The sequence below is a fragment of the Typopeltis vanoorti genome, chromosome 18 (genome assembly GCF_054136105.1).
Source record: "Typopeltis vanoorti isolate ZY-2024b chromosome 18, IOZ_Tvanoo_1.0, whole genome shotgun sequence".
Taxonomy (NCBI): domain Eukaryota; kingdom Metazoa; phylum Arthropoda; class Arachnida; order Uropygi; family Thelyphonidae; genus Typopeltis; species Typopeltis vanoorti.
This window is the reverse complement of record NC_143566.1, coordinates 69741844-69760827: the sequence shown is the minus strand read 5'-3', so window position 1 is coordinate 69760827 and position 18984 is coordinate 69741844. Positions and strand designations below refer to the sequence as shown.

Sequence of the window (18984 nt, the reverse complement as noted above, 5' to 3'; positions counted from 1 at the left end):
AAATACGCTACATATGCTAGAACCAAATATCGGTTAACTATTTAGAATTTAGAAGTGAATACGTTCATTATATTCTAACTAGAAAAATAGGTTACGCGTGTCAAAATTAGAAATAGGCTGTCCATTTCAGAACTGGTAACAAATAGTCTAAAATATGTTCTAACTACAGATAAATAAGCTCCAAATGGATATAAATGGGCTAAATATGCTCAAAATAGAAAAATAGGCTACTTACATCAGAACTGGAAATAAGTTAACCATTTAGAATTAGAAATAAACAGAATAGGCTCTTGCGACCGAGCTAAAAATAGGCTAACTCCATATAAATAAGCTACAATGTTCTAAATAGAAATAAGAAGGCTGAATATATGAGAACTATAAATAATTTAAATAATTAGAATTAGAAGTACAGGGGTTACGTTCAAAATAGAAAAAAATAGGCTACTTTTTAGAACTAGAAACAATTTAATTATTTAGAATTAGAAACAAACAGGTGATATTCTAACTAGAAAAAATAGGCTATTTATGTTAGTGCTAAAAATAGGATAATTAAAATAAATAAGCTACATATGTTCTAAATAGAAATAATAAGACTAAATAGATTTTAAATAGATATAAATCGGCTGAATATATCAGTTAGAGCTAATAATAGGCTAAGTATTTAGAATTAAAAGCAAATAATTTAAATATGTTCTAACTAGAAATAAATATGTCGGATTAAAAACATTATTGTGTGTGTATGTGATCACAGTCTGAAGAGACTGTGATCTTCAGATTTCATAACCTTAATCGTTTTTATGTGAATTCCTCCTAGGAAGTGAGCCTAAAACAACTGATCATTTCTCTGTGGGAGGCAATTGAGGGCCTGAAGTGACGTCACTTCAGACCTATTGAAAGCCTGAAGTGACGCGAAGTACCAAAAGCTGTACTTAAGCCACTTGAAGCCTCCTATAAGCAGAATAATCAGAAATTCATCTCGTATGTAAAGACACTTACAAAACATCCAAACTCGGGATTCCGACCCACGCTGTATTGGTTGAAGACAGCTGAAATGCTATCTACTCGATCAGTCAGACCGGCATTGCTATAAACATCCAAAACATGATTAACTCCTTTTTTTATTGAATCAAAATGCTAACAGTGTGTCTGTGAATGCTAAAAACAAAGCGATGACGCGTTTTTATTAGTCATTGCATCCATTTATTGAACCTCAATATGGAAATTGCTTCTTTTAGCGTATTCATGTATTAGAATTCAAAGCTCTTACTTGAATGTAAGACATTCATCTCTATTTGAGGACTAAAATGAAATTCATTTCATTTCATGCCTTCCAGGGTTGAGATTCTTTTCCTATTCTGTTTCCGGAAGAAGATAAACACATTAAAAACGTAAATGACATTATTTCTCTTCGAGTAGTAACAAATGGGAATTTTTGTAAATTTGAATTCTACTGTGGGGTACGATACCAAGCGATCGAATATTAATAGCGTTTTTATATTCATTGGAAATTTTGAATTGAGCTTCAGCGAAATAATCACCAAGAAAAAAGCTTTCTTTCAGTTGTACTGTCTTACTTTTTATCGGTCAGTACATCCATTCGAATCAATTCTAAGACTTATGCATATCTTGGAATTTATTATTCATTAGTTGGAATGTATACACTTGATGTTTTTTTATAAATTTTTTCCTTTAGAAATATTAAAGTAAAATATCGCAGAAAAAACAAGAGGGGGTTAATACAACTATTAAAAAAGTAACACACGCACACACGTAATTTATATACAAAGTATACTATAAGCAATGCTGCTAACTATGCTGTCCTGGAATGTTGCGAAATTAAAGAATACTTGAAGCGTTATTGGCCCGTAAGAGCATACCAAAAGCACAGGAAGAAGAATGCTAACAATAAATAAAGGAAAGCCTATTGCTTTTTAATGCTAAGCTTTTATATTAAAACCGAAAGCGTCATCTATAGGTAAAACAGCAGACTATATCTTACTTTTGTCTCGTTCTATCTCTACCATATAAGGGATTCGCTTCGTACAAACTGTAACGTCATCTGTGGGTCAAATAGCGAATTATATAGTTGTTAAAGAAGGAAAATTGTTCGGAACAATGACGAAAGAAAGAAAGAGGAGAATGCGAAGTTAACAAGCTTATAATGACGCCACGAATAACTAGTTCGATTCTTCCCTTGTTTAACAGGTTTCCAGCAAAGGGTAGAAATTGGAGGTTGTGATTTCAATGAGCAGTCTTCACAGAATATATTACACACACACACACACACACACACACACACACACACACACACACACACACACACACACACACACACACACACACACACACACAAGAGAGAGAGAGAGAGAGAGAGAGAGAGATTTAAGTTCTTGAATGTCGTGAAGCGTATTCATCACATTCAATTTTAACAAATAACATCGATAATTATCCTACATCTTCCTAAGATTTCAGATGTTTTTTCTTTGTTTGTTTACTTGGTTATACTGTATATGGCAGCAAAATTGATTTCTTAGAACATCTCAGGCTAATTAAAAAATTCTAATCGCCCATTCCGTTACCTGACGACAGTTAAACATGACATTGCATATTTGCATTGAGGACCCTAGTGGCAAGAAATTGTATTTCGATGAATTCGATGGGCGAAAGGACTTATATAAGATGGATGGGTTACATTTGAATGGAGTTGGTGTACGGAGACTTGAAAAAGTGTTGATGAATGATGTGGAAGTGGATGTACAGACTCAGGAAAACTAGATTTATTAAGAGGGGGGGAGTAGATATGCAGAATTTAGGGAGGCAGTTGAGTGTATGAATGAGTATATTATGCCCGAGCGAGTACGAAGGACAAATCAGAATGGGATAGTTAGTATAAGGCATCAAAGTAGGGATAGGACAAATGGACTTCTGCAATTCATGTACACTAATGCCAGGAGTATTAGGAACAAGAAGGAAGAGTTTTTGGCCATGGTTGGCACTTCCAGGCCACAGGTTGTTGGTATTAGTGAAACATGGCTGACAGAAGATGATAACGCTAGTGGGATTGAATGCGACGGGTATAGCGTGTTCAGGAGTGACAGGGTGAATAAAAAGGGGGGAGGAGTGTTATTGATGATAGCTGATGAGCTGCAGCCAAGGAGTATAGAAGTTGTATTGCAGGATAGTGAAAAGAGCTCATTTGAGGCTATTTGGTGTGAGATTTGAGAGGCAGAACAAAATATACAGTTGGGTGCTGCTAGAGACCAGGTGATGGAATAGATGGTGGGGATAGTATGCATAAGCAAATAGAAGAAATGAGTGGAAAGAGGGTAATTATTATGGGGGATTTCAATTATGGTAACATTGACTGGAAAGAGGAGAGGGCACACACATGGGAGGAAGGAATTGTATTTTATGCGGTTATTAAGGGACAACTATCTACGGCAACATGTAGTGGAAAATACTAGGGGTCAGAGAGTGCTGGACCTTGTAATTGCAACTGAGAATGTGGCTGTAACGAACATGACCATGTTGCCACCAATTGGTGAGAGTGACCATAAGGTCATGACTTGGGAGGTGGCTAAAGGAGTCGAATTTACAATTAAGACAGGGTACATGTGGAATTACCGGGCTGGTATGACAAGCTTAGGTGTGTGCTTGGCTCAGTGCCATGGCATGTAAAACTGCAAGGGCTGGATGTTGATAGTGCATGGGAGGTGGTTAAGAACTGTTTGCAGAAGGCAATGGTTGACTGTATACCAAGAGTCCGAATAATAAATCAAGTAGGGGTTAAATGGATGAATAACACTATCAAGCTTGAGCTGCAAAAAAAGAAACAATTGTGGAGGGAATTTAAGGAGTAAGGTGACCATCAGGCGCAGGAACAGTATAAAGCTCAGGCCAGGATGGTAACAAGGGTGGTAAGAAAAGCAAAAGCAGATTACAAAAGAAAACTGGCCATGCAGGCTAAAGAGAATCCCAAACAGTTTTTTCAATATGTTGCAAGTAAAAGGAAAAATGCTCATGGTAGAATGATCTTAAAAAATGCTGAGAGTAGGGAGGTAACCGAATCAGTCGATGTTGTGGAATTACTGAGCGAGCACTTTGCAAGAGTATATCATCCAGGTGGTGACTTTGCAGAAATGGAAGAACCAACAGCTTATACTGGAATTGTGATGAATGAAGTAGAGGTAACTAGTCTATTACAGAACCTCAATGTCAATACATCTGTGCGATTGGATGGTATACCAGCTCGTGTTGTACGTGAAGCGGCTAAAGAATTGTCAGTGCCCTTGACCATTTTGTTTAATTTGAGCCTCGGGTCTGGGTCAGTCCCAAGAGGGTGGAAAGAGGGGAAAATAGTTCTGCTGCACAAAGGTGGTTCCAAGGCTGCTGTTGAAAATAACCGGCCAATCAGCATAACAGGAATCATTATCAAGGTCTTAGAGAAAATAGTCAAGAGGAAAATACAAGATTGGATAGAAGAAAATGGGATACTGTATCGGGGACAGCATGGTTTTGTGAAGGGTAGGTCATGCCTCAGTAACTTGCTCACGTATTATAACACAGTGACGGCTGAACTGGATAAGGGTAATGGGTTTACAGTGATTCTACTGGACCTTGCTAAGGCCTTTGACAGGATACCACATGGAATTCTAATCAGTAAATTGCAGCATATGGGGATGGACATAGGGTTGGTGAGATGGATAGGAGGGTGGTTGACGGAGAGATATCAAAGAGTGGTTTAATCAGGAGTAGAGTCCACAAGACAGCCTGTGACTAGTGGCGTGCCACAAGGGTCTGTTCTTGGACCACTGCTGTTTAATTTGTTCATTAATGATATAGGAAAGGACCTGAGAGGAACAGTTCATTTGTTTGCGGATGATGCGAAGTTGGGTAGGGCAATAGTGAATGCAGATGACGTCAAAATTTTGCAGGATGATTTGGATAGATTGGAGGTCTGGGCTAAGGAGAATGGATGTCAATTTAATGTGGCAAAATGTAAGGTTATTCATTTTGGGGTGAAAAGATTGGCGGCAGTTTACTGCATTGGTGTAACTGTGCTCCAGGAAATTGATGAGGCACGAGATTTAGGAGTGTTGGTGGATAAGGAATTGAAATTTAGGGGAAACATTGCAAAAGTGGCCAAATCAGCTCATCAAATCACTTGGTTGCTGAAGAATACGTTGACAAGCAGAGACAAGCAGGTTATTGTTCCTCTGTATCGAGCCTTGATAAGACCCCATCTCGACTACTGTGCCCAGATTTGGTCACCTAGGTTTCTTCTTGATGGGGAGGAGGTGGAGAGGATCCAGAGGCGAGTGACCAAGATGATAGCAGGTCTTTGGGATGAACCTTATGAGAACAGGTTGAGGATTTGTGGGTTGCAAAAATTGGTTGATAGGCGGAGGAGGGGAGATGTGATTGAGACATTCAAATTACTGAAGGGTTTCTATAAAATTAATTCAGAAGATATTTTTGAGAACAGGGCTGGTTGTGGGAGGACTAGGGGACATCCATGGAAACTGGGCAAAAGTGTGGTTAGTAAAGGTGTTAGAGCTGGGTTCTTTACTTTTAGAGTAGTGAATGAGTGGAATGCGCTCCCTGAGTCTGTGGTGGATGCTATGACAGTGAATGAGTTTAAGACGAGGTATGATAGATACTGTATGAATGTTGAATAGTTGTGATGAATATGATTTGGGGCCTCCCCTCGATGAGTCTAATGACTCCCTGGAGTTGCCCGTAATAATAGTAATAATATTTCTTTAATTTATATATATCGCAATAAGCTCTTTCTTATTATAACAAATCATAACGTGTTCGGACGAGTTATCCAAAACATACATTTTGATTTAGAACTTTGAAGAAAGCATAAAGTCTCTTTTAGAACTTGGTAGAAAACGTAAAGTTGCTTTTTAGAACTATGCAGAAAACATTAAGCCTTTACTAAGGTAAAGAGCCAAAAGGCTTCACTTCGGCGATGCAAAATTATATATAAATTAAGTGGATATTAAATCCAACATAATTTCAAAGCCGAACACAGAAACTATAAAAGTTTCGTGCGAAAATTGACCAGAGAGCTTGCGGGAATGCACCGCCGCCATACTATGAGTTGTCCTAGCAGAACTAAGTCTGTTGTAGAATTTGGTAGGAAATGTAAACTCTCTTTTTAGAACTTTGTAGAAACGTAAAGTCGTTTTTTAGAACTTTGTAGAAAAGAGGTTTTTAGAACTTTGTAATAGATACATTAAGTCTTTCGGTAGAATTTTGTAGAAAATGCAAACTCTCTTCTTAGAACTTTGTAGAAAAAGTCAAGTGTGTCTTATAACTTTGAACAGAATGTAAAATCTGAATTAGAAATATGAAGATAGTGCAGAATCTCACTTATAACTTTGAAGAGAGGGCAAAACTTATCTCAGAACTTAGACGAAAAAGTAGAATGTCTCTCAGAACTTTGAATTTTGAACAAAGCCTCTCTTTTAGAGCTTCAACCAAGTAGATTATTTAGAACAAAATCATCGCGTTCGGAATAACAAAACAAAAATTGATTAAACTTTCATATTTTGAGAAACATCGCATGCTTCATATAGTTCACATGTTTACACTGGAAACATGGATAACAAAATATTAAAATAAATCGGTTCAGTGTCGTAAGGTTTTTCCAATCATCAAAATCTGTAGATTGAAAACGCTAAGTTGTGCTTGACTCAATTTATAAAAAAGCTAGGTTCGCGACCAAATATCTGTATCCAATTTCCGTGCTCCTTTGGGGAGCATTTTAAAGTCCATTGACGGCAAACGGAAACGCCGAATGTGCCATCAATCAACACACATTCGATGGTAAAGTCCATTATACGACTTGGAGTTAAAATCAGATGATCGCTACTATAAAAATATTGCGCGCCATTTGAATTCTCAACAAAAAAAGGCCACAAGATGAAAACCGTTAAGTCGAATTTAAACGTTTCCCATAAAGTAGATCGGAAGGTTCCAATATTTTTAGTAGTTTGTATAAAGCGATCATTTATTGTCCATCAGAGTTCTTGTAATGATCTTAAAGGCTTCCTTCCAAGGGAACTTTATTGTTTTCTGTACGCGCGCACACACACACACTCTTCGAAGCTGCTGCAAGCAAGGGAATAACTAAGGACGCTTTAAGTTCGACAGTCTTATCGAAAATCTGTCGTTCTCTTTCTACGATAAAAGAAAGTTTGCTATTTTCTTTTTTTCTGCCGACTGTCCATCTGCTGTAGGATTTTATAGAAGTATAGGAAAGAAAGAAAGAAAGAAAGAAAAAAAAAATCCCGAATTCTATGGACATCTGTTTCCTTCAAAGAGATAACAGCTCTCCTTGGGTCAAGACTACGAAAACAAAACAAAAAAAAAAAAGTTTTTTTTTTCTTTATTTTTTTATTACTTCCATGGCAACGTATTGTCACGTTATATGTGGCCAAATCAACAAACCGTTGTTGTTTCTATTTAGTGCACTTTGTTGCCTGAAGATGGCGCGTTAGTCCTTATAAATTAAAAATTGCAATGGATAGCTGCTTCAAGTAAAATATTTTAAAGGGATTATTATTCTAGTCAGGGCGGTTAGCCGAGTGGCTATGCGCTTCGCAATCATATGCCTGGGAAAGGCGTGCCCTGGGTTCGATTCTTGTCGGCGGCTTGAGCTAAAGCTCTTTCTCAGACATAAGCAAGTTAGCCGGTCTTAGGCATGGACAGCAGGGTTTTTTCTCCCCAGTTTATCTGGGGTTTTTCCTCCTGCAAGCAGGCAAAACCGGCCCTGTGGTCACACACGGATTACCTAAGCCATAGCCCTGATTCGTCAGCTATGCCAAGCCCAGATGAAATACTGTCTCATTTCTGAACAAGTCCAACTTCAAAATCTCCCTTCCAACTACGACCTTCAATTGCAAATTGCGTGCAATTTACAATTCACCCACTGAGATAATGACGGAGTTTTTCCCCCTCGTAAAGCTTAGCAAAAGGGGCTACAATGGGATTTTAATTATGATTTTTATTGTAACTAATGGCAATGCTTGTTAGGCTGGCACGAAGTCTGTTATCAGAAAAACAACATTTGGTTATAGCACCCTTCCATTGGTCATCGAGTCTAAATTATCCTATTCTTCTACAGTGAATGACCTAGACCTACGCCCCGAGTGCAGCCTTCTTCTAGATAACGCACTTTATCCATCCCTCTTCTGCCCCCCCCCTCCCCATCCACCCATCCCTTCTGGAATAATTTTTGCAGCTATTTTCTCCATTCCGATGACGATCTTACAGAGGAACAAATGGGAATAAAACCAGGTTTACGGGTCTAGAGATTAGCTCACCCATCCGCTACATTTCGACCCCCATTATCACATCAAAGTAATGATCCCTTGTTTGCAGATGACTCAAAGGAGGGTCGAAATACAACAAACAGGTGCCTTCACTGGATTTGAAATCGCAGCGCCATCTACATCGCATCTTAAGTTCAAAGCACTAGTTTATCAATGAAATAAGGACCACGTTAAGAGTGACTGATAGGAAAAAAATGGAATGGAAAATCAACCTTAAAATAAACTAAATCTGATTAATGCACAGAAAAGAGAAAACCGCTAATTTGCTTTGATCAAAGAGTTAAAACAGCTTTCTGTACGCGACAAGTATTTGCATTTATGTATTGCATTGGTATGCAAATCTCTTATTCATCCCAATTATCTGCTCCTTGAGTGGATTTGCTACATTTAATCCAGTTAATTGGGTTGCTAGGCGTTAATTTCGTTCATTCATGTTACTTAAGTGCATGTTCATTTGAATTCTGTAATAGAATTATGTTTCTCGAAGAATCAGCTTTGGAATGCGGACCCTACAAGAGCACGTCTGTGACTATTATGAAATTCACACGAAGAAAAGAGTGTGTAGTGGCCGAAATGTAAATTACGCGCACAGTATTGTTGTAGCGTGTGATACTGAAAATGTCAGTTTCACAAAATTGCATTACAGACAGACACAACGTCAGGTAAACAATAATATGGTATTTAAACAATGACTTTAACATAAAATATTTACCTTACCAAGTTCAATTGTTTCAATTTCTTTATTTAATTGTAACAATGTCAATTTTTACAATAGAAAGGGTTTTATGAAATTCTAACAAACAATTAATGGTCATTGATTGAATTAAATATTCCGATACAGAACCACTACATTCAATCCAACTTTATAAAAAAATCTGTTTCGTCAACTTTTAATATTTATTACACGTAATACATTACGGCTAACTACGTCTAATATCTTTTAACACGTGGAAATGAGGGAAAGTTGTCAACCACTTAAAAATATATGATTTATTGAACTGTGGAGATTTTATGGTTTTCTTGTCAAGCGTCACATTAGCGAATCTCTAGGGGGGGGGGGAACTGCAAACAGCTTTTTGCTTCGTGTAATAGGTACAAGAATAGCATCGGATACGAGTTGCTGTAAGCTGTAGGCTTAATCGATGCAACCCTGATGGTTTTGCTTCATTGTTAACACGTTTCTAGTCCGAGAGCTTTGTAGCATGACGAAGTGGTTTACACGCAAATGGCTGCGAGGTGAAACCACAAGAATTAAATTACTACAACCGCAGGTCAGGTTAGGACACAACGTAGATTCGTATCGCTTCGTGATTATCTATTTAGGAAGGAGGTGCGGCTTTGGGGGATCAAAAGGGGTCACCATTGTATTGATATGAGCAAGACAATGATGAATCGTAGAACGAGATGGAAGTAGAAGTGACGTGAAACTAGTCGGAGCACAAGGGGGAGGTATAAAATACCAATAGAAGGTTCCCCAAACCTTATACACTTTCTTTGGGGGGGGGGGGGGAGGGAAACCCTTTAATTCATATTTTCTTACCTTCGATACAAGATCCTCTTTCGTAGAAGCTGTTGGCATCTGCGTTTTGTAAAACGCCCTCTGGTGCCGAATAAGAATCGTCCGGAGCCAAAAGACATAGAGAGCGAGATTGGTCGAACACAAACGAACGACAGGTGAAGTCGGTGTGATTAAGACAAGCAAACTCGCACGTTTCTCTTGTCGTTGCGGCCTCTTGTATGTGCACGTGCCCATGAATTGGGCTGCGACCGGTCTGGTAATGAAACATACATCGAGATGGTTCTGGAATGAGAGAAATCGAAATTTCATTTAATGGTATTGAACATAAAGAAGATTGGGAGGCTAACAACGAAGCGTTAAAAAATACAAAAGTTTAAGAAGTTTTTATTTATTTTAAATTACATGGAATCGGAAATATAAAAATGAATAAATAAAAAAGTATGGGCGGATATCACATCAAAATCAATTTAATGGTACCGAAGAGTATGAAGGCCAAAAGCAATAAAAAAATAGGATATAAAATTTACTTTACTTTATTTTTATGTTTATTTCATATCCTTTTTTTAATATATACATGCAAACCAGAATAAAAAATTCATATAAAAACATCCCGAAGTAAAAATAATATAAAATAAAACATTAAGTAAAAGTAAATATAAAAATAAATAAATAAATCTGATAACACATTAATTTCCCAAAGGAAATAGGAGAAGCCATTTCAGCCCTGACTTTTGGAAACTCAGTGACTGCGCAATCTCGACCCTCAGCCAATGACAGATAACCCCAATAATAGCGCTCTTTCTGATTGGTACGCGGGAGGGAAATAATACAGAAGTCATCTCGTGGTCCTTAATCCTAACATTGCCTATTATCTGAAATAGTGTAAATTCGACGGTCGACTTTTATTTATTTATTTATTTAGTTACGGGATTAAAACTCTAGTTTTCTGGAAAACAACCTCCGATTCTCCGTGCTAACTCGGCAACCAGTCGAAGAAAGGTGTAAAGAAAAGTTGAAAGGTTTCTCTCATCGGCGACTAGAATCGAACTTAGGTCTTTCTTCGGGCGACCTAGCTCTATGGATACAAACGGCATTTCGGAAAGACTACACGGGCCTCTATAAATAAGTAAATACATATGAAAAGAAATATAAAATATAAATACAAAAGAATCAGAAGGAAATGTAACATATAGGTAAAATAAATAATACATTGACATCAAAGAATATAAATAAAAATAAATTATATTACTTCTTTTAACTTCAAAATAATTAAATTTTTTATATATGTATATTGTTTATTTTATTTATAATTTAAATATGCTATTGGCTATTTTGACATAGTAATCAGTAAAATACATTTTCCTGTCAAAACGATACACAAATAGCATACAAAAATTTCCATACCAAAACAATTAAACCCTCCTGAAAGAATAAAGGAAAGAAAAATAATCAAAGACACCTGAAAATTACCATGCCACAACACAATCAAATGGATCTGAAAATTAATATAACGAGAGAGAAAAATCAGACACGCCTGAAAATTAACATGCCACAAAACAATCTACTTTCCAAGACTTCGCTTCCTCTCGTGATTGGCTGTCATGTGGCAGAGTAACAATGTATAAAAGGGTCAATGTTCTTAACGAGTAACGTACGGAAAACGAACGATGCGACCAGCCAATTTCTCTAACAAGCACCTTCGCTGTATGATTAGCGTTCGGAAACTCCCAGAGTGTGTGTGAAGAAGTAGGCTGTCGGATCAGAGGTGTAATTGTCCACTGACCCTAATTACACACTGACCAGTCCCCTTCATTTTGCGTTGCTAATGGAACCCCGGTTAGTTAAGTTAGCGAGAGTGGGCAACTACGATGAAATAAAATAAAAAGCCGTGTAATGAACATAGTTTGAGGTACCGAAGTAGCTCGGGGTAAAAAAAAAAAATTTTAAAAAAAATGCACTTAAATTAATTAAGCAGAGATTCCTAGGCTTTTGTTATAATCATATATTTCTCCTTTATGAGCTTCGAAGAAAAACTGCGAGAACTATTCTAGTTTAGCAATTAAAGACTCCAGCAATTAAATATCAAATGGATTGTGTGAAATGAAACAATTAAAAATGCTATTAGAGCGAACACAGTTACTGAAGTGAAATTAACAATAAAGCAACTAATAGCATACAACAATATGTAATTTTCCGACTGCGGAAGCAAACAACAAGTGTATTTGTTAAAGCAAAAGAAGATGAGTGAAGTGAAATTAACAATGAAGTGAAATTAACGAAATATTAAGTCAACAAAGTTAAGTGAACTGAAATTAACAGTAAAGTTACATTAACTGAAATGAACAAACAGTTAAGTGGAGAACTGAAATCAACAAACAGTTAAGTGGAAGTGAAATAAACAATAAAGCAACAAATAAAGAACAACAATAAGTAACATTCTGATTGTTGAAACAAACAATTCTATTTGTTCAAGCGAACGAAGTTCAATAAAGTGAAATTAACAATAACGCAACAAACATAACACTGCGAGCCTTGCCGATTGTTGAAACAAACGACAAATATGACTGCTAATAATGAAATGTACAAAAACATGTGTATATTTCATTATTATTTTGATAGCGAATAAAATATAAACGGAATACTTCGGATTATTATTTTATTTCTTGCGCCACTTTCAGGAATGTTTTCTTGAGTCAACTTAAATACTTTCCTTTGAATTATTTTTCCATTGTGCATTGTATCATCGAAGAAAAATATCATTGCGTTCAGTAACTTGTATGATTCCCTTGGGGAAGATTTTTTTTTTGTGTGCGTTTTTTTTTTCCTCAAAGCTCATTTCACCTTCTACTTTCCGAGTTAGCCCCGAAAGTTGTAAGAAATCTTCTTCTATCCAAGCACATCCTTTAACCGCTTGGGGTAAAGATGTAGAACGAATCATTCTCACTAAGTTAACATTAGACCGCTTTGGAAGATCCAGAAGTGTCATAATGTTCCTCAGAACGGTCATCAACGAGGCCATCTAGTGGGGAAAATGGGAGAAATGCCATAAATGAAGTGCAATTCTATTTCCTCTTCTTTCTTTTTATTAGTTTTTTTCCCCCGTTTCTCTTGTCAACATTTACTTCTCTAAACTGTGTTATATACGCGGTGTTGGTTTGTAGGAGCCGTAATTTATGGTGTTTTAGAGTTGAAATGCAATTAGTTCTCTTTATTAGAATTCAAACTATGTTCATTTAGTCTGTCCGTAGGACGTTTAAAATTTCATTAATTTTTCTTATCATTCCGGGCATGGGCGTCCGCAGAAAATTTTCCGGGGGGAGGCAAAGCTTGGAGACAAATAATTACATCAATAATTTTTTATTTAATTATTTAATTTTGGGGGGGGATTTTTTCACAAGTAGATCCGAAGAGGAGGGGTGCCTCCGTTTTCCCCCTCTACGGACGCCCATGATTCCGGGTAACCCTTGCAAAGCAGAAAACCTTGTAACCAAAAATTGACAAACCAAAGATTCTAAAAAAAAAAAAAAATGGAATTTTTTGTCGTATCTAATCAAACGTCGTGTTTTTATACTTTATGCGTGTATGAAGGCAAAGTCAGGTTGGCTAGCGGGTGTGCCTTTAATTAGATACAATTTTGCGGTTGATGTTTATAATTGGGAATATTTGTCCAGTTTATTCGGAATGTTTGTGATGCAGAGTTGAAGAAAATGTCAATTTACTGTACGTCATGAACACCCTTGTGAATTAACGTGAAAGCGAATGATTATGGATTTATTCTCCTGTTGGTCGTAGAAAACAAATAGAAAAAGGCTTTGTTATTGTGGCCAAATGAAAAATATAGAAACAGAACGAATAGTGAATACAGCAGAATATCCCGAAAGCGAGAGAAAGGGAAATGAAATGCAGAGAGTGATAGTTTAAGAGGAAGATACGGAAACAAAAGAATGTACGATGCTGATGAAGAAAGAATGAAGAAAACAGGTGGAAGAAAGACAACATAAAACAGAGAGAGAGAGAGACTTCTAAGATCTAGAAAGAGAGAAAATGAGAGAGAAAGAGAGAATTAAAAACACCTTAAAACATAGGGAAGGATAGAATGAAAAATAAAGAGATATAAAGACCCAGAAAGAGGAAGAGAAATAAACACGAAAGAAGAGGAAATGTGTAAGAGAGAGAGAGAGAAGAAGAAATACTGTAAATGATGTTTTAAAAACACGAGAAAATTCTAAAATAAGAAATAGGAAATAGAGAGGGGTCAGAGGGCAAAAAAGAAGCCTCCTTACCTGAAATGCACTGATTCTCTAAGTATTCCACTTGACGAAAAGATTTCCGAAAAGCCTCCGGAGCCGTCCGTCGATCGTGTCTACTCAGCACACACGTCTTGTTGACGTGGTCATATCTTGCTGACCGACACACGAAACTGCTTTCAACACTGCAGGCCTCCAAACAGCGATCACGTGATGAGACTCGTTGTAGAGTTTTGTCATCGTATCCAAACAGCTGCACCCCGCGGATTCTATCGAAAGACCACTGACGGTGACACTTCTTGCCTACAACAGAGAACAGACGAACGGGAAATTACATCGCCATGCGATAAACACGCGTCAACTATTTGAAATCGAAATAGCGTCAACACTATCATTACGTACTCTCGGATCGCACTAGAATACAAATACGTAAAAATTCCATTACTACAAATAAATGTAGATGTCAGGAGTGCAACAAAAGACAAACAATAATAGTTTTCTATATGGCAGACGATTTCGAGCATTGTTAAAGGAAATTGATTGTTAAGGTAATTCAAACAATGGACTCGCGATTAAATGAGTTCTTTGTTGTTTGATTGCATTGTAGAAATCAAGTCCAACTAGCAAGTTCTAAACAATGCTAGAAACTGACATGTTTATTTTATTTTATTTTTTTTTTGCACGTTCTAAACAATGCTAGAAACTGACATGATTATTTATTTTATTGTTTTTTTTTTCTTTGCACGTTCTAAACAGTGCTAGAAACTGACATGTTTATTTATTTTATCGTTTTTTTTTTCCTTTGCACGTTCTAAACAATGCTAGAAACTGGCATGTTTATTTATTTTATTGTTTTTTTAACGTGATAAAAGACAAATCATGATAAATGACACCAATCGTAATAAAGTTAGTTAAATCGCTATTTCAAATGATCCAAAAACAGTCCAAACGGTTTACCGAAAGTGCCTTAAGTACACAAGAAGAGGTTTAACTGTTTTATTGCTTTGAATAAATTGAATTTCGGGAAAGAAGACAAATATCGATTGCAACAGCGGGTAGAAGTGGAAGTGACTAATGGTCAATTAAGAAAGAATTAAAACAGACAAACTGATAAGAACAAACGAAACACTGCGATTGTGCTAACAGAAATAAATTAAGCCACTAATTAGATGTTTCTTTAACAAAATTACTTAGGTAGGAAAAGCAACGCAGTAAAAGATCAAATTAACCAGTACATCAAAGAAACAGCAGCGGAATTTGCACTAAAAAAACAAGATTAAAAAAAAAAAACATTCTACATAATCCATTAGTTGGTTACTTACGTTTCTTAGCACATGTCCCTTTTAAATACTTCTAAGTAGCCGAGTACAGGAAGGATTTAAATGCTTTTCATTTCTTACCTGTTACTTAGAAGGAGATTAGTATTTAAAAAAAGGAAAGATTGATTCCTCGAATTGTTTTCAAGTTAATGAAGTAAATGAAAACACAGCCAAAATAAATTAAATGTAATTTATAAGATAATTATCAAGTCTCGTTAGCTGATACGATATTTAAGACGAAAAGAAAAAATAGTTAAACACGTTTTTTTTATTTTTATGTTTATCTTTATTTTATAAATAAAAATTAAACACTGTTTTATGTTTAATTTTATATTATTTTATTGTTTATTTTTTATAAACAATAAACCATTTATTCTATTATTAATTAATTTATTTAAATATTTATTATTTATTTTCCTTGATTGAATATCTCTTTTTTTTTTTCAAATAATGTTTTGTAAACTTTAAAAAAATAAATTTAAAATATGTATTTTTAAAATTGTTTTAAGAAACTCTTTTTAAAAAATATATGACTTAAAATGCTTCTTGGAAATTTAAATATAATTTAATTTTAAAAATAACTAAATTTTAACGTCATATTTCATATTTTATAATTAAAAATTTTAGAATTTTATTTTTTTAGAATTAAAATGTAAATATTTATATTTGAAAAATTAAATTTTTTAAACATTTTATTTTCTAATTAATTTTTAAAATTATTAAAACTGAATATTCTAATTTTACTTTCTTATTTTAAAATTTTTTTTATATTTTATATTTTATAATTTAAAATTTTCTAAATATTTTATATTTTATAATTATAATTTTTTAAATATTAAAAATTTATTAAACTGATAATTCCATTTTTTTTATTTTTATAATTTTTATTTTATTTTATTTACTTTTATCTTTATTTTTTTTGCATAATTATAAAAATTTGAAAAACATTTATAAACTTAAAAATTCCAATTATATATTTTTATTTTTATAATTCAAATATTCTTTATGTATTAAGCTTACTGCCTAGTTTTCTGATATGTTCATTTTTTAAGCAGTTAGAAAGAGTCATAGAGAAATCACAATATTCAATAATGTCTTACCTCCGAGGCATATCTTCCTATGATGGCTCCATGTCGTGCTCTGTAAAAGTCGGTGGTCTGGATAATCCTGATCGCTATTGAGCAGAATGCAATTCTGTCCCGTATGATCAATAAAATATCCCTTGCATTGGTCACTGTTCAAACATGCCCTGTAGCAAGGCGTCGGTGCTGTGTTTTTCAGCAGCTGAAGTTTCGTGGAGAGTTCGTGGTCATTACTAGGCAGTCGCACTCCTGGGGTCCTCTCAAATGTTACTCTTCCATGGTTACACCCAAAAGCTGCAAGAAAATTCAGTAGAAATAAAAAAAATTAAAAAAAAAACAGTAAAAACAGTAACTTACTCTTTTTTGTTATTTTTCACACACGTTGTTAGGCCAACGCACTTGACTCGATACGTTTAATAAACGTTAAGGCGAATAATGTCGTTTTGAATAACACCGTTTCGATTTAAAACGAAATATTGAGAGCCTTGATTAGGCAATTTCAAACTTAATAATTGTCTTTGAATTTTAATTATATCTGACTGTTTAAAGATTGAAAGCATAATAGCAGATTTAAGAAATGAAAGCAAACGCTTATAAATTTCTAAGTTTATTCATCATATAAATCCAGTATTTTTATTTTTGTAAAACGGGCAAACCAGCCGTAAAACACAAGCAGTTAACAGCCAGAATTACGTATGTCCATGTAAGCGTAGTTGCTTTGTCATACAACCATGCATTACTTGTCTTGTATAATGCATTAGAAATACTTATTGAAGAATAACATTCCTCCTCAAGTGTCACTGATGCATCTTTCCTAATACTATTAGGAATATATGCTGAGGAATAGAAATTCCTCAAATGAATACAAGTTTTTCTAATGCCTTATGGATTCATAAAAAGAAATACCAGTTGAGGAATATATACTGAGGAATAGAAATTCCTCAAATGAATATACTTTTTTCTAATGCTTTATGGATTCAAAGAAAGGAATACCAGTTGAGGAATATATGCTGAGGAATAAAAATCCTTCAAATGAATCTGTTTTTCTAATGTTTTATGGATTCAAAGAAAGGAATATCAATTGAGGAATATATGCTTAGGAATAGACATTTCTCAAATGAATATAAGTTTTTCTAATGCCTTATGGATTCAATGAAAGGTATACGAGTTGAGGAATATATGCTGAGGAATAGAAATTCCTCAAATTAATCTAAGTTTTTCTAATGTTTATGGATTCAAGGAAAGGAATACCAGTTGAAGAATATATGCTGAGGAATAGAAATTCCTCAAATTAATATAAGTTTTTCTTATATAAATTAATATGTTTTCTAAAGCCTTATGGATTCAAAGAAAGGAATACCAATTGAGGAATATATGCTGAGGAATAAAAATTCTTCAAATGAATCTAAGTTTTTCTAATGCCTTATGGATTCAAAGAAAGGAATACCAATTGAGGAATATATGCTGAGGAATAGAAATTCCTCAAATGAATCTAAGTTTTTCTAATGCTTTATGGATTCATAAAAAGAAATGCCAGTTGTGGAATACATAATTGCATTAAAATGATGTTTAAACAATTGTTTCATAAAATATTGTTTATATCAACAATCGGAAACTACGAATAATATAACTCCGATTGTTGAAAGGGAATAACAATCCTGGTGTAGTATTGTAATCAGTTCCTATTAGCTGTAATGGAGTTTTTGGTTTAAATTCATATCTTCAATTGATTTGTTCAGCCACTTTTTTAGAAGCTCAGCGAACTGGTCACAGATACCCAAAAGATCAATACGATAAGAACCAAATCCACGTCTCTACGCTAAAAACAACAATAATAAAAGTTAGGAGGAGAAAGAACTGAGGGAAAAAAACGCAAACAAAAAGGAAAAACAACAACAAGGCAGCACTCTGCTAAGAACAAACTATCTTCGCTTAGAGATCGATCACTACAACCGTACAGACAATCTATAAATCGTCCGAAAGCCCATGCACGGAGCCTCTTGACATAAGACAGCTGACATTCAGTATTGTTTTATAAAATAGCTACGATAGTTGTTGGCGACAGAGAGACAAGAATAAATGTCCACATTACATAAGTTAGGAAGCTGTGATTTTTGTAATTACATCTTTGCAGTCTATCAGGGACCCACGGTTCAAAAATGATTAATGCTATCATCCATCATTCTACACACACACACACATACACTCGCACTACACTTTCGAGACAAAATGGAGCAAATCCTCCACTTTCTGAGGGTGTCAGCGTGATGGGTTCTGTATCGAACGAAAGCTTACGAACGTAGGAGAGAAAGAAAAAAAAATTTGAAACGAGTGTGCGAAGGGAAAAAAAATGAATTGACAATGCATTTTATGAAAATAAACTTACTGGGTTTGAAACATTGATAAAAATAAGTCGTTTGGATGTCGAAACAAGCGAACGAACGAATGAGAAAGAGAGAGAGAGAGAGAGAG

The 18984-nt window shown here is 35.0% G+C and overlaps 1 protein-coding gene across 2 annotated transcripts in view; it reads right to left on the bottom strand.

The window, feature by feature from the left end:
• LOC150096756 (uncharacterized) overlaps nucleotides 1-18984 on the bottom strand; it is a 90251-nt gene that overhangs the window by 14902 nt on the left and 56365 nt on the right. For both annotated transcript variants that reach the window (XM_090408428.1, XM_090408429.1), the window contains exons 3-5: nucleotides 16531-16806; nucleotides 14148-14414; nucleotides 9886-10146 (exon numbers count right to left, since the gene is read on the bottom strand). In XM_090408428.1, the coding sequence (XP_090264554.1) occupies nucleotides 9886-10146; nucleotides 14148-14414; nucleotides 16531-16806 (804 nt within the window). The remainder of the gene's footprint in view (nucleotides 1-9885; nucleotides 10147-14147; nucleotides 14415-16530; nucleotides 16807-18984) is intronic.